Source organism: Petaurus breviceps, unplaced genomic scaffold, assembly GCF_028583685.1.
Source record: "Petaurus breviceps papuanus isolate PSGF00001 unplaced genomic scaffold, PetGlider_PUasm1.0 91023, whole genome shotgun sequence".
In the NCBI taxonomy this organism is placed as follows: domain Eukaryota; kingdom Metazoa; phylum Chordata; class Mammalia; order Diprotodontia; family Petauridae; genus Petaurus; species Petaurus breviceps.
In genome coordinates this window covers 4,798,741-4,814,962 of record NW_027187398.1, presented here as the reverse complement: position 1 = coordinate 4,814,962, position 16,222 = coordinate 4,798,741, and the positions used below count along the sequence as shown (strand labels likewise).

The 16,222-nt window shown below is 43.3% G+C and overlaps 1 protein-coding gene across 1 annotated transcript in view; it reads right to left on the bottom strand.

Moving 5' to 3' along the window:
• Positions 1-2,191: 2,191 nt before the first annotated feature.
• Positions 2,192-16,222, bottom strand: part of AATF (apoptosis antagonizing transcription factor) — a 107,273-nt gene continuing 93,242 nt past the window's right edge. The window contains exon 12 of the mRNA XM_069078118.1: positions 2,192-4,107. Coding sequence (XP_068934219.1) covers positions 4,044-4,107 — 64 coding nt within the window. The 3' untranslated portion in view covers positions 2,192-4,043. The remainder of the gene's footprint in view (positions 4,108-16,222) is intronic.

Here is a 16,222-nt window from a genome sequence, read left to right as displayed (position 1 = left end):
GAAAAAAAAATCAATTTTCTTTTAGGTACTATTCACTAAACTGTGACCTCCTTGAGGGCAGGGAATGTCTTTTGTCATTCTTTGTATCCCCACTGCTTAGCACAGTGCCTTGCATACAGTAGGTGCTTAATAAATGTTTACTGAGTGACTTAGGATCTCATAGACCTTCCACTCTTCCTCACTACTCCCATATGGGATCGTCCTTCCTCCTCACTCTGAATTTTCTCCATGAAGTCAGTGCCTTGGTCTTAACTTAGAAACTCTATACCAGGAGAAAGAAAACCACATTTCCTGGTAATAAAAATATCACTAAAGCTCTCGGTCCTGTTATATTAACAGGTAAAGATACTCTAAAGGAAATTTGTAAATAGAAGATAAACAAAAACAAGAGAAGGCATTCTCACTCTGCATTTACCACATACCTTGGTCCTCCAGACAAGGAATAAGTAACGAAGATTTCATCAACAGAGTTGTTGGATGAACTGAATATATACAAATCAGCAGGGAGATATGGATCCCACAGTCTTAAAGAGTATTAGTTAATGAACTTACCAGATTATCCACAGTTATTTTTGAAATATTATGTTGAAGGAGAAAAGTCAGAGAGGACTGAGGAGAAATGCTTGGCTTGGTGGGGGTAAGGGAGAGGAAATGTCCTTTTTATGAAGATATAAATCCAAATTGAATGTACAACAAAACAGGAGTGAACAAAAGCAACTCCAATAATGAAGGAAAAAACAAAAAGGTATGGTTATTAATGCCAGACAAACCTCACTTTTATTTCAAGATTTTTATTAGACATATACAATGGGAAAAATCTCATATGAATACACATGTCATCAGATCATCTGTATAAATAAAAATGCAGGAGGTATTACCAGAGGGAGAGAACGACACCCTGGCACCAAACACTTCTGCTTTTCTGTACCTGGTGGCCTTAGGGAGTGTCCCTATAAAAATCAGTCAACCCTACTCATCTGGAAAGTTTGCACTAAGCTATGACACTCCCCATTTCTTGAATCTGGCCCCCAGGAGAAAAGGATTTTGGCACTAATGCATTAAATGCATGAAATGTCTGTAGAAGGAAACCCTTAGGGAATGCTAAAGGCCCAACTGTACTTCAAAAGGCACATTCTAGATCAATTTAGGGGCATAGACTCAATCCTCCTTTTAGATCAACTGGCATGAAGTGGCCACACGGAATAAAGAATCCTGGGAAATATTTCAGTATCCTTACAAAATTCAGGGCAAGCACGGGATGGGGAGAAAGGGAGGACAGAGGTCAGGACCAATGGGATCCTTCACTTGCTGTCTCAATCCAAAAAGCTAAATGAGGTCAGGACAAATCTGAGAAGAACACTCACTCACCAAGGGGTTTTACAAAGGAGGCAAAAACAACAGGAAAACAGGAAAGGATCCAGAGAGAATATACTTGCACAGTTCAACCTTCACAAACTTAAGCCAACACAAGCCATTGCCTCCCACCCCTCAAGAAATTTAGGAGGACATTTTGGAACAAAAGCGTTTCAAGTAAGAATAAGCAAGAAAACTGGAGGTGAGAGTAGAGAGCAAATAAGATGTGAGGTGGCAATGTGATCCAAAGAAAGCAGGAGGGGAGGGAAGGCCAACTATGGAGATGATGGTGCCACTTTATCTACCATCTCTCAATGAAGCATCTCAAAGCACTTGAAAGGCCCATAGCTCCTTAATCCTTCTAGAGGAAGACACTGAGCTGAAGCATTCCCGAGGGAGCAAGGACCAGTCCTTGGCCCAGCATACCACCTCCTTCTTCATGCTATGTGTGACCGACTGGTGGATGAGGCCTAAGGAAACATTTAAGCCAGCCTTGACCTAGCTAGCATGTATAGTAAAGGGAAGGAGAGCTCAATGAGCCTTTCCTGGCTACTTACATCTGTGGCACAGAAAAGGGGATAGGAAGGATGATATCACACTTTGGCCAATACCCTGCTCCTCAAAATCTACCTTCCTTCTGCCTACGACAGTGTACTGCTGGGCTCTTCATAGTACCTGGTTTGTAGCTGCCATAAGTAGTCAGTTGGTCAAGAATAAAATAAGCAAAACTCCATACAAAGGAGAGAATGCTTCAGTCAACACTGAAAAAGGTCTCTGGATTGAAACTCTAGATAACAGCTCTGAACTCATTTAAAAATCAGCATTAGCCACCAAAATGTAAAGTATTAGTTTTATTAAAATGCAAATCAATCAACTAATCTGTCTTTCTAGTAACAGTTGAATTGCAGTATCCGTGTCAATTAAAATAGTTTCCAATTTATTCTTGGCTGGAAGGAGGGTGGTATTCTGAATTTTAAAACATGGGCCTCCCTTTGCTGAAAACCCCTTGCCTGTTCGGTATTTCACATTGCTCCTGACTTTTCATTCACTTTAATTAAGCATATTTGCTCCAAAGATTCTGGAACACCTATTTAGATCTCATTCTTCACCTGATAAAATTCGACAGTGACAAAAGGCCTGATCCCCTTAAGAAAGCAAGCCTGGTGTCATGTTCATAGAAATATTTAAGAGTTATTTACTTGCTGTTATAATATGCATTATCTGGAAGTCCTCAGGCCAGATGGAAAAAATCATACATTATATTCAAAAAGAGATCCTTTTTGAGTGATGCCTTATATTTCTGGTGATTGATATTTTCTGGAAATGGTGCAGCACTGAAAATTTTATGTTTCCTTGACAGTCAAACCCAAGAGGTGAATATCAAGGCAGAAAAAACAAATCACCATGAAAAAAGGACCAATTAATTAGAGGTGGGAAAACCTTTTTCTCTTCTATTTGTCCCTATACTGTGCTCCAGAGACATATATATGTTAAAAAATAAACTAGGATCCATGTTACATTGAAGTCTGAATGCATTTGGATCCCAGCCTCAGGGCACTGTTGTATCAAGAGTCACTGGACACCAAAGCCAATGGAATACAGGATTCCTGGGAAAACAAGAATCTGTAATTCTGTTTTGACATTTACATCACCAAAATATTATTTCCCAAACCACAACTCTGTGTTTATGACAATTACACTTTGTGAGCTGGTCTAAGGGTGTCTTCTTAGACTCTAAGGCATCAAATAAAGACTTGGGCAGAGCAAAGGATGCAGCTGAGGACTTGGCTCCACATGCTGCCCCATCCATATGCATGCATTACTTATGCACGATCATCTTCATTGTAGATTGACCACAGCAGGCCAATAAATCCCCCTTATGGGGATTTAATTTCCAGCTTTTGACCTTTGGATGAAAAACAAGTGAATCATCTGCTCCTGCTAGATTTACACCGGAGTTAACCTCAATAAAGTGTGTCATGAGTGGCGAGAAAGGAACAGGATTCTGAAAGAAGCCTTATCAGCTGAGGGGGAAAACAAAGGAAAGAAAGTCAAGAGATCAATATTTAGCTGAAAATCCACAAACATTTCTGAGCTACAAACAAGCATGGGCAAGACCACCGGGATTCCCCAGAGCTCCTCGAGGCTCCTAGCCACGAGGAACTTCTCATCAGGACAAGGAGTGCTCTGCTCAGATCTTCCTCTTTCAGTGCATCCTCTAGGCATGCAGTCCCAATGTCTATTCAAACAGCCTCTTTCTTGAAAGAATAATTCCCAACCAATGACTGAACATTCCAGTAGAATATAGGGTCCTCTAACTGCTAATGCTTTCGAAATCTTTAAAAGTAGCAAAACCAATAGCACTTCTCTGTGACCATCAAAGACATGAGGAATGGCTCTCTTGACCACACAAAGCTCTGAAGTAACCTTTAAAAAGGGAGAGGGAGGGGATCCTTAATGTCCTGGAGGTATCAAACAAGTATTATGAGTGGGTGCACATTAGAGATACTTCTTCCTGAGGGACTGCTCTAGCTGCCGACTAAGTTCAGCCTCAGGTGTGGCCTCAGGTGCCAGGAGGTGTCAATCATTTGTCCAGATGAGCAGCCAACACTGGGATATGGAGATAGATTCTCTTATGCTGTCTCTTCAATTCTAGTAGAAAAAACACACCCACCTGGGGTTGTGTAACCCTAATTCCGAGAGCCTTCTGCAGATGTGCTGACTTTTCCAAAGAGTGATCGATAAAGCTCTGTCCTAAAAGACAAAACCAAAAGGAAAATATGAAAAAAAAATGCATGCCAGGTAACTTTTTCAAGGTTAAATCCAGACGAATGTACTTCAACAGAAAATCCACCGATAAGTGCATTCCAGAGTCCTCCTTCCTTCATAAACACAGAGGAAGGAAAAGAACCTCTAAGCAAACTAACCACAGGCTGCACTGAAATATGTCACTATTCCAGTGTGGCTGGGGACCCTGTCTCTAGGGAATGAGCTTTCTCTAAGTTTGCCCTTTACAGACAGGCTCTTCAAGTAAGAAAACAAGATTGAATATTTTAATAGGATGTATGAGACTGCCGCACTCTAAGGAGGATTCAATCAGGAATGGGATGTGGGGGATATAATTTAGTTTTCATACATTTTCTTGGACTTGACGGTACTTGAAAAACAATGAAAATGACCCAGCAACAAGATTCCAATTAATATCACATATGCAGCAGTTCCAATAGTAGAATTGAGTTTTCCTTCTCCCTCCTCTTCCCTTCACCCCAATAAAAAATTAGAGTAGCTTATTTATTTCTAAAGGTTGGATTTACACACACACACACGATCTTGTGCACCAGAAATAAAAGAAGTACCTCCTACTCTCTGCCCTAAGAATAACTGCGTATGCACACATACTTGGTGGGGAGGGCCAAGAAGAGCCTAAAGAAGAAGGTGGTAAAGAAGTAAAAGTCAAGTCAATAAACGTATATTAAATGCTGACTTTGTGCTAGGCACTGGGGACTCAAAGAAAGGCAAAAATGGGATCCCTGCCCTCAAAGAACAATGTAAAACCTTATGCATACAAAAAACAGACAATGCAAATGGAAGACTAGTTCAGAGGGAAGGACAAGCATTGGGGGGGTGGAAGGTGGGGAAAGATGGCAGACAGAGGAAGTTCCATGAGAGGGCTTCTGCAGGCATGGGGGCCAGCCAGCCAGTCAATGAAAAGGCAGGTGGTGGGAGATGAAGTGCTGTGTGTGAGGAACGTGTGAGGCCAGTGCTGTTGGATCCTAGACTATGTGGAGAAGAGTATAAGAAGACTGCAAAGGCAGGAAAGGGCCAGGTTGTAAAGAGCTTTAAATGGCAAATGGCAGATTTTCTACTTGATCCTAAGGACAATAGGGAGTCGCTAGACTGAATGTGATTGTGGAGGCTGGGGAGGGAGGCAGGATATGGTCAGACCTGCATGGATGATGGTGGGAGGAGGGAACGATGCCCTGTAGGGGCAGATCCCCAAATGCAGCAACCTACGGTCACAGAACAGAACTTCACTTCAGAGGGCAGAGGGCCCAACCAAGAGTTCCCCAGCAGAGCTAAGCATACCTTACAATATATAAAGGCTGGCCCATAAGAAAAACAATGTGGGTTCTTGCCATAAAGGACAGATGATGGCAAAGAACAGGCACCATTATTTAATATAAAGGTCCAATAAATATCTTGAAAGAAGAAAGGGCTGAGGAAATAGTCTCAACCCATGAAGATGGAACTGGTGAGTTTCATGGCTAACCCCTATGACCATGACATCTGGGCTCCTGAGCTCATGAAGGCACAGTACTGGTGAACCACACTGATTATTTAATAATCTCTTACGTCTAGCTCAGAAAACCATTACAACATCTGCTGTTTTTGCATGAGAAGTTCTCAGTGCAAGTTTGTAGCTCCCCACAGTGACTATGGACAGGAATAGTGACAACAATGAATGACCTCATCTAGAAACCAAGTTATAAGAAAGAGGGAAACTTAAAGAAAAGTAAGAAGCCACTTCCAAAGTCCTGAAGGGAATTAATGGGCCACAGCAACATCCTAAAACCATCTACAGAGGGAACTATAATCGGCAAAAGTGCAGGAAACATCCACAACAAAATCACTAGTCCTCATTGAAGATGGTGCAATCAAGACAATGGTATCAAGAACTCAAGAAAGCATGGACTTGCCATGAGGCGGCTAAGCAGCACAGCCAGGAAGACCAAGTTTGGATCTCATCTCAGATACTTCTTAGCTGTGTGCCTCAATGTCCTCACCTACCCTGCAGGCTGTTGTGAGGCTCAAATGAGACAATAATGGTAAAGTATTTGTGAGCACAGTGAGAGGCATGTAGCAGACAGCAGGCACTAAATAAATGCTGCTTCTCTTCCCTCCTTCCCCCTTGGCATAGCTGAAGGTCAATTCTAGTCACTTTTCTACATGCCTCAACTTCCCCATTCAGAAAATGAAATCTGACCTATAAGATGTCTAGGGTCCCACATGACTCTGACACTTTGATGTATTCACTTCCCTTAAGTGAAATCTGCCCCCCCCCAAGTTCCTTTCTGTTTTTTTCCAATTTGTGGACTTTTGTTAATATGGTCACGGGGCTCGACCTCCCCTAACCTGGTTCCCCTGGAGGCCTCTGGCTCTTTCCTCACTCTGACAGTCATGTCACCACTGGTTCCATTCTTCAATCCAAGAGGAAGGTCACAGACTGCATCACTAGCTCTCTAGAGGCTCCACAGCCTTGCCTTCCATTCAGGAGAGTCTCTAGCTCTTAACTTTCATCTGGGAGGGAAGAAAATGAAAACAAAGGGAGTGATTCACCAATTCCCGGGACCTAAAGATCACATCACCAATCCCAACTCAGCACAGACTCTACTGAGCCTGCTAGTTTTCAAAATGGAAAGGAATTTCCATTTCTAGGCTTTTAAAAGCATTCATATGCAAAACATTCATGCATAAGAGCAATGTTTAGAAGGGAAAATCAAAACATCATCTAGTATGATAACTAAGGGAGTTTGAATTGACTTTGAAACAATATTTTTTCTATATGTTCTCTATGAGTTCTCAAGAATTCTTCCTCACCCATGTGTTGCCCAACAAAAGACAAGATGCACGAGATCTCCACAGAGCTACATGAGCAGCTGAGCCTGGTTCCTAGTTTTAAATGGCTCTTTTTCTTACCTTCCCTCCCCCTGCTCGATGAACTCATTGGTACAGGGGACTCCTGGTGAGGAAATTCCCTTTACCAATGAAGATCTGCAACTGCTCTGCAATTTACAGTCTTAGAGAGTAGACTAGGGTAGTGGGAGGTTAAGTGCCTTGCAAAGATAGATGGCCTTTTCTAGACAATCATACCCAGACTGTCGTCTGCCCCATTTTTAAATTCAGAGGCTTCATCTCTGGCTGAATTTTCCATTCACTGAAGGAGTCTAGTCGAGCTGGGAAGAGAAATTCAGAATCAGAAACTAGAGGGATGCTGAGTTTTCTGAGTTTCAGCAGACTGAGAGCTCACCAGGTTTTCCTAGATTCAGAAAGACCTGGGATTCAGAGGCCAGTTCTCAGGACAAGGCATCAGTCAGTATGTGAAAGACAGCCCCACCCTTTGCAAAATAAAATAACAGCAGCACCAACAACCACCTAGCCCTCTTAACAAAACAACTGTCAAGCAACCAAGAGTCAGGTTTTCTTCTACAGTGCAGAAATTTTTCCCCCTGCAGCATCTTCCCTCACCAGGACTTAGTCATGCAGAGAGCCAAACTATCAATCCTTCAGGTTAACCTTGTCTCCATCTGATTCTGCAGGCTAAGTGTATAGTTTAATACTCTTGGTTCCCCCCCTTAAGGCTACGCATAATGAAGTCAGAAATTAAAAAAAAAACAACATAATTCTGCCTACCAATCATTATTAAGAATTGAGATTTGAGTCACTGAGCTGAAATGTATTCCCGCCCTTTGTCTACCCCCCACCCCCCACCACACTCAGCTTCAACTGCCAGTGGGAATGTGCATGGGAGAAGAGGTGACTTTTAGCACCTTAGAGTATCGTGCTATTAGTACCATGCAGAAGAATAACCTACACAGAGTAATTAACAGGACTTACACCTGAGGTAGAGAGAGGCAGAAGGTCGATAGCAGGGGCTCTTCCTTGAATTAAAATTTAACTTACCCTTTATTGCAACCTACAAAAGCAAGTAATGAGCACTAACATTTTTATTTCTTTTAAACTGTCATTTAGGCTGTAGAGGGGATAATTACCTATCTCGACTGTAGTAAGGTTTTATAACCCTTAGTGAGGCATTTTCTAATTTAATATTTTTACTATATTATCATAAAACCTGTTTCTGGAAAAAATGGTCATGGATTAGCAGCCATTTTCCATAAAATGTGTGTATATGTGTATTAGGATCTGGGCTTTAATTATTTATTATGCAATTCTTCTGACCATGCTAAAAAAAAAAAAGGTACAAGCTGTGCATGCCTGTACAATGCAATCAATTGTGCTTAGCAGTGGGTACATTTTAAACATTACTGAACAATGCAAGGCAAACACTCATCATTGTAAGGCAGATGGTCATATGTACATACACATACAAATGTCCTCACTCTCGTTCTCCACATGCACGCTGATCATGGGACTCAAACGCTGACAGTTGTAGCTCACCATAGTAGTAGGACAAATAGCACAACAGGGGCATATGAAACCTGCAAATGATATTGGTTGGCTCTCAATTTCCAAGGCCTGCAACCTGCAGCAGTAACCAGGGGTCTGGTTCCTGAAGGAACTGTCCCTACATTCCCCCACCCCCCACTTCATTCCCAAACACTATTTTCCTCCCCACCAATTTCTTGAACACTATGGACACCATTAAATGCCGCCCCCAAATACAGACAACAGTAGGAAACGTGGGCAGAAAGTGATCATTCCCCACTTTTCCCTGTCCTACCCTATCACCCCAAAGTCATTTTCCCTAGGAAAGAATGTCCCTTTCCAAGATCTGAGGCTGATTTTTTGAAATCTATTGGCAAAAAGACTCTTCCAAGCAAACCCTGTCATTTACTTGATTAAAATAAGACACTGCACATGCTGTACTGGATTAATTTATACATGTTGATTTGTTGCTCTGAAAACATGTCCTTGGCTTGCTTCATGTGTGTGCTTTGTCTCTCTAAATAGACTGTCAAGTCCCCAAGGGTGCAGGTGGTGCCTTCTCATTCTTCTGCCCCTCCTGCCCTCTTTCCTACATGTTGGAGACCTTGCTCTGCACACAGTAGTTGTGTAGTAAACGCAGTGACTGAATTAACATTGGTGTTTAGAAAATACACAGCTGGGAATCAAAGGAGATGAACACAGCCCTCAAGCAGCAAGAGGGAATCCAAGATTCTCAAGCTGGGAAGACAGGATCTGGCCAGTCTTGACCAAACCAGTCATAAGGAGGATGGGCAGCCACTCCTGACTGCTTCGGTGAGGGACACCTCTGCTTCCTAACCTGTGATAGTGATTTAAGGAGCAAGAACGGTCTCAGCATAGCGTGGATACTTAGCATATCTTGTAACATCATAGACACTCATCTACCGTGTGTGTATATCTTTTAAAATCAAACGATAAACTGAGTGAGATAGCCGGATGCAGTGGAAAGCTTGCTGGCCTGGGACTCAAGTCAAGAGGTCTGCAGGCTTGTCCTGTATTACTAACCAGACGTGTGATCCTGGTCAAGTTATGTCATCTCTCTGAGCCTCCATTTCCTGCTCTGTAAATTGAGGGGATGGACTAGCTGATCCATCAAAGCAGTATCTGGCCTTCTCTGGAGACAGATTGTGTACAAGGGACTTGGGAGAGCATGAAATAGAAGAGATGGTCTTTGTTCTCAAACCTCAAGAGGCAACTTTTCTATTCTGTGTCTACTTATTGGCATGGAATATTACCAAATGTGCCGATGCACAAAATATTTACTGTTAATGATGTGTTGTCAATTTAAAGCAGAACATAATGTAGCAGAAAGAGTCCTGACTTTGAAGTCAAGGAAGCTGGGTTTAAATCTCAGCTCTGCTCCTTACTACTTGTATGACCACAGACAAGTGTCACTTAACCTTGCTGGGCCTAGATGAAAGAAGGAGTGAATGAATATAAGAGCATTTATTAAGTGCTTAGTATGTATCAAGTGCTGTGCTAGGCTCTGGGGACTGAAAAAGAGAGTCCCTTCCCTCAAGAAGCTCACACTCTAATTAGGGGAGAGGACAGAGAGAAGAGAGCTCAGCTACAGGGCAAGGGAAAAGGCCAAGGGGAAGCAGCAGGTCAGAAAGCAAGGCCCAGGGGTACTTGGGTGGCATCAGTAGATCAAATGACAGAGACAGGGTCTTGAGGGCACAGAAGCAGAACAGGTAATAATGCCTATTCAACCACTATCTCAATAGAGGGAAGAGAATGACAACTATCTCATCTAAGCAGCTTGAAAGGCTTCAGATTCTGCGTGGGTCTGGATGGATTCTGGTAAGTGAGAGAGAAGACCCCTAGGCCTCACCATCTGAGTTCCATGGTCCCTTCCAGATCTAAATCTATGATCATAAGTGCTTTGGAAACACTCATTTCTATATTTTTTAGGTATACTCACCATACAGTAAGAAGGAGCCTGTCCAGTCATCCAAACCATCTATAAAGACTTACATAAACCACAAAAGGATTTATAGCATTATAGATATCATAGCACTATGAGTGACATTCGGATGCATTTAATTAGATTCTAACTTCTATCTTGGTTATCCTTTTGCATGTTTCTTTCCCCTTGTTAGGCTGTAAAGTTCCTTCAGGGTAGGAAATGTGTTATGTGTATCTTTGTATCCCCAGTGCTTGGCACAGGACCTTTTTCTGAACAGACATTTTTAAATGATTGCTGAATTATATGGTTTTTGGAACAGTAGTAATGTATTACAAAAGATGGTAAAGATCATGTGTTAACTGATCGTTTACCTAGAGATCAACACAAATCAAAATAAAAGTCAGGTTCATGCAAATTCTATATAAGGTACAGGAACTATTCTCATGGAGCAGCATAGCAGGCTCCCAAACTCAACTCATTCACGGGCACTCATTGGTGGAATCAAAGAATCCCAGCTACCACTTTCCTTCTCCTTCCATCTATCACTGGAGACAGTCACTTTCCCTCGATCTTTCCTTTGTTTCAAAACTACTCAGGAATAGTCCCTCTAACCCCAATCTATGTCACTTACTGTTCACAGAGACACATTCATGACTTCCTATGCATGAGTTAGATGGCCAAGAGAGGTTTCTGAAACTCCCTCCAAAAGGGAACATCTTGATCCAAATGACAGTAGGCAGCAGCCCTGAATGCTTTCCAAGGAGGTGGATAGAGGGTGACTAACCCATCCTTTATCATCATGAATATGGTAACTGATGGATATTGAGAATCCAGAATGAAACACATAAATTATTTGGTTGAGAGGGGAAGGGCAAAAGAAGTGGGGGGAGATAGAGAAGGGAAAAAGAAGGGAATGAGGGAGGGGAAAGAAAGGAGTGGCGAGGCAGTTTTCCCAAGAAATAAGTATCCCAATGTCAGGCTTTTAAAAATATTTAATCAGAAGGGGCGGCCAGGTGGCTCAGCGAGTAAGAGCACCAGTCCCAGGGTCGGGATGACCTGGGGATCGAATCTGGGCTCAGATACTTAGCACCACACCCAGAAATAACTGGCTGTGTAACCTTGAGCAAGTTACTTAACCCTAACTGCTTTAAAAAAAAAAATTTAATCAGAGTAAACACTGGGACTCCTGTGAGACAGGGGAGTAACTATTCCAAAGGAAAGTTGTTTCAAAACCTCAACCCAACTATCTATAAAGAAACACAAAATTTTCTTTAGTAATTCTCAAATTTCAATCCTTAGTAGAGGCAAATGAACATAGTAGCTGACAATGCTATGCTTTTAAGAGGTGAAAAAGTGAGCCTTTCTGTCCACCCCACCACCCTTTTAACAATGCCTCCAGAACACACCAGGGCAGGTGCTCAGTTGGCCACATGATGGCAGTGCGTGATGCATTTCCACCAAAGCCAGGCCACCCTGGCCACTGAGCAAACCAGAGCCCATAAATTACCTAGTGTGACAGCTCTCATCACCAGCCTCCCCAGTGCTTGAAGGAGACTCAAGAAGGGCTGTTTCAATTCGCTCTTTTGGTCAGGTCAAAACTAGGTCCTTCAAGCCCCTGCAAATGCTTTTAGCCCTGCAGCTTTAAATTACAGATGCTGACATGTGACCTCCGGCCTGTCTCCTAAAGATCAGACACAAGATTTATAAATTTTTAAGAAGCAAGTTCAGACCCCAAACAAAGGAGGCTGGAGAGGAAAATCAAGAGGGAAGGGAGCAAATAGATATGGATAGGAACAATAGTTTATTTATAAATCTTTCTTCCCTCAATCTTATACCTCCATTAACCTCAAAGCAGTTCCAAATTGACACCTTCCTGGCAACCCCATTTCATCAGCTACATACTTCCTTCTTGGCTACGACCTTCTCCAATCACATCTCCATACCAGAAATGCAGCCCCCAATAAGCGATGAGGACTCCGTCTGTTTCCAGCTTTCATCTGGACCCCTTATTGAAGACTGGATGCGTACCCATGAAGTAAAGAATAAAGTACTTGAAGCCCTCCCTTCCCTGCCACCAGGTTCACATTCTCAGCAGTCACAAGACAATTGCCAAAGAAAAAGAAATTGCCTCCTTCAGATTTCAAAAAGGGGAGAGACATTCTTCAGACAAAAGGGACCTCTCCTCTTTTCCTGTGCATTAATATTCTATATTCCTAAGATGATTTCCACTTTCACAGTTTGACTGTTTTAACAGATTTGATGCGAGTAAAGACAAATTGCCTCACAAAGGAAAGATGACAAATCATCTTGCTGCTTTTAACAGGGTTTTTTCTCTTTTATTTTTATTTTTATTCTGTAGCTGAGCTGCAGAGTTCCCCGCCTTGCTGGAGATGTTTAATATTAACTAATGTCAAGCCGCCGCGGTTCTAGGCAATAGAGTTGGCCCGTGTTGTGTTTACGGTTTTGTGACTGCTGGCTTCAGGAAGATGAAGCTCCTTGTTCAAACACCGGCCCCTCTAACAGCTCCTGTTAAAAGCCAAGGGATGCTTCACTGCTTAGATGTGAATCACTTCCTCCAACTGAACTGGAGGTGAGACAGGACACCACAGTTACATTAGAATCCACATCATGAGCACTGCACAGTGACCCTGTACATTGGAGGGGGCAGCTCAGTTGAGCGTCCCTTAGCTTGCATTTAACTCCTATCTCTGAAGGCCTAAACATCTCTAATTCAGCAGCAGGGCTTGTTGCTGACTGGCAGTCAGACAAGGAAGGAACTCTGCTACTGTGTTTCCCCGATAATAAGACACTGTCTTATTAAATTTTTTGGAAAGAAAAACACCAGAGGGCTTATTTTCAGGGGAGGGCTTATGTTGTCCTGCCTCAGCTCTCTTCCGCAGCACTGCTCTCAATGGCGCCAGCAAGCAAATCACTGGGGAAGAACAGGATGAAGTGCTCACTGCTGCAGCTCTGACTGGATGCAGCTCGGAGCGCGGCGTACGTTTCACGTGGAGGGACGGGGGACGGTGCATACAGAGGGTACCGTAATGTATCGTGTAGCGCAGGGGATCACCTTCACTACAGTAGCAATCTCAATAGGGCTTATTTTCGGGGGAGGGCTTATTTTAGAGGAATCTTACACAGTAAGGGGAGGGCTTATTTTCGGGATAGGTCTTATTATCAGGGAAACACGGTAATACTACTGAGTTTGAGGAAGCACAGCCCCCATTCCACTTGAAGACAGGGCACCAGTCCTAAATAATGCAACTTCTAAGCTAAACACACAGCACAATTCTGATATGTAGCTTCACTCATCCCACCTCCATGTGCAGGCTGGGTCTTACCTTCCAAGTCATCACAGTTCAGGAGAGAGGCCATGCAAAGGCATGACAAACCACAGGGCACATCTGGGTACTCCATGGCTGACAGGCATGTGAACCAAAATAGCAGCCAGGAAGAGAGACGGATTCTAGGCCCTGCAGGAAACCATCATTAGGAATCATAGCCCATGAGCAAGCAACTGACTTTAGTCTCTGCTTCATACTTCTGTCAAGTTGTTCCTTTTGTCACTACTTCAAATTAGCCCCTCTTCTTCTGTACTCCAAAATGCCAACTCGAGGCATCTAATGCCAGGTGCTAGAGCTCACAGAGGGCTGCCCAATAGCTATGGATGCCATTTCATAGCCCAGAGAGTCAGCGTATCTCACTTATACTACTCCTATTATACAAATAAGGAATGCTATATTCATTTAAGCAATGGAAGGCTGAAGCAGAGAGATTTGCAGACTGACCCAACAAACCTGCCTGGCTCTAAGGCGCTGCCACCACCACCAGCTTTTTCCTTTAGACCACTGTTAAAATAACATCACCACCATCCTGGATTTCTGTGGCTCTTCCCTCTCAATAAACACAAGATTGCTTTCTATATCTATTACACATTTGACCTTGCTGAGGTATCAGTTGCATCCATGAGCTGACAAACACTTATGAACAGCAGTGCTGGGCAGTGTGGCTACTCAGATGAAGCCATGTCTGCTTTCAAGGAGCTCACAATCCAGCAGGAGCCAACAGGCAGCAGTATAGGTAAGCACAGCCAGTTCTGCTGGAACACCTGCACTGAAAACATGATTAGGGAATGGTTTGAACATATTGTGAATTATGCATCTTCTGATACACAATTTCATCATCGAGGAAAACTGCACCATGGTGGTGGGGTGTACAAGGGAGCATGGGGGTGACCTTTGGGTTGGGGTGGGGGGGATCGGTGGTAAGAGGAGATGTGCAGGAGAAAGTGCTGTAGCAGTGGTCAGTTGTCTTCCTTGGCTGGGCTAGGGTAAGTGTGTGGTGTGTGGAGTGTGGGTTTTGGGTGTAGAGGGGAATGCTGATCCAGGATGCTCCAGTTAGAACTACTGGGGATAACATTTAAAGGAGTGAGAGGTGGCAGGAAGATACACAACCAAAAGCCCCTCCACTACCCAAGAACAGATGCTACAATGACTCAGACATGCATTGGGGGGTGACCTATACAGACAGATTCCAGGGGGAGGGTACAAACTCAGGATACAGTGAGAGCTATTCAATGGGGAAGGGGGGGGAGGTGTAATACTTGGGGATTGAGAGGTGGTGACCTGGATAGGCCATGGAAGGGAAGGGAAGACAGGAAGACCCTCAACATGCCAGTCATGCCTCCCAGAATAGACACCAAGCATTTGTGGGGGGGAATGGGTAACTTCTCCAGAAGGGCCAGGGGTAATCATCAATCCAGGATGTACTGAGTTACTTCAAGGGGACTTTTAACATTAGACAAGATCGAGAAATTGGGGCCTAAAGGGGCAGAAGCAGGCACTAAACAGAAGGGAAGGCAGAGAGAATGACCCTGAACAGGCCCCTGCCCCACCCTACTCCTGAATATCCGTGACAATGACCATTTTGACTTCTGGCCACATACTCAAGGAAAAGCCCAGCTGAGATCACCATCCCAGTGAAATGGACCCAGAACTTGGGGCAGGGGGAAGGAGGGAGTCCCCTGAGGCACCTCATAGAAAAGACAGGATCAAAGGTCTCTGATTCTGACCATAGGATAATTCCTCATGGGGCAGTGGCTGATACCATCGGAGACCCAATGGATGGTAGCCCCTCCCTCTGGTCGCAAAGGCTGAAAATCAATTTTGAAGGTAAAAAATGGAGGGTCAAGCCTCAATTTTGCCACTTGTGAGCTGTAAGACCTGGAGAGAATCACTTAACCATTTTGTGCCTCGGGTTCCTTATTGTGCAATAAGGGGCTTGGAAGACAGCTCAAAAGTCCTTTCTATCCCCAAATCCTATGATCCTAATATCTCCAAGGTCCTTTACAATTAGAAAATCTTATGATACTAAGAGTAATAGTTCCTATAAAAGAACACAAGAAAAAGTTCTGAGAGACCTCATGTATTTTCTGCATTAGTCTTCCAATGGGGCTTGGGGGGAGGGAGAAGGGGTACAGAGGAAAAGTGAGGGTTAAGTCAACACAACTATCAGTAATTAGTAAACATATTAAATTACTGCACATAAATTATCACCCTTCATTCCCACCAATCCTCTTTTTGCTATGCCTTCTAATTTACTCTTCTAGAGAACAAATTCTTTAGGAAAGGAAAAGGCAAACTTGACCCTGCCTTTGTTAATGCTCCCTGGCCATACTTAGCTGAGACTACTATCAAGGCTACTACTCCGGCCATTTGATGATTTTAGCTGTGAGCATGCACCCAGCAAAGACAACTT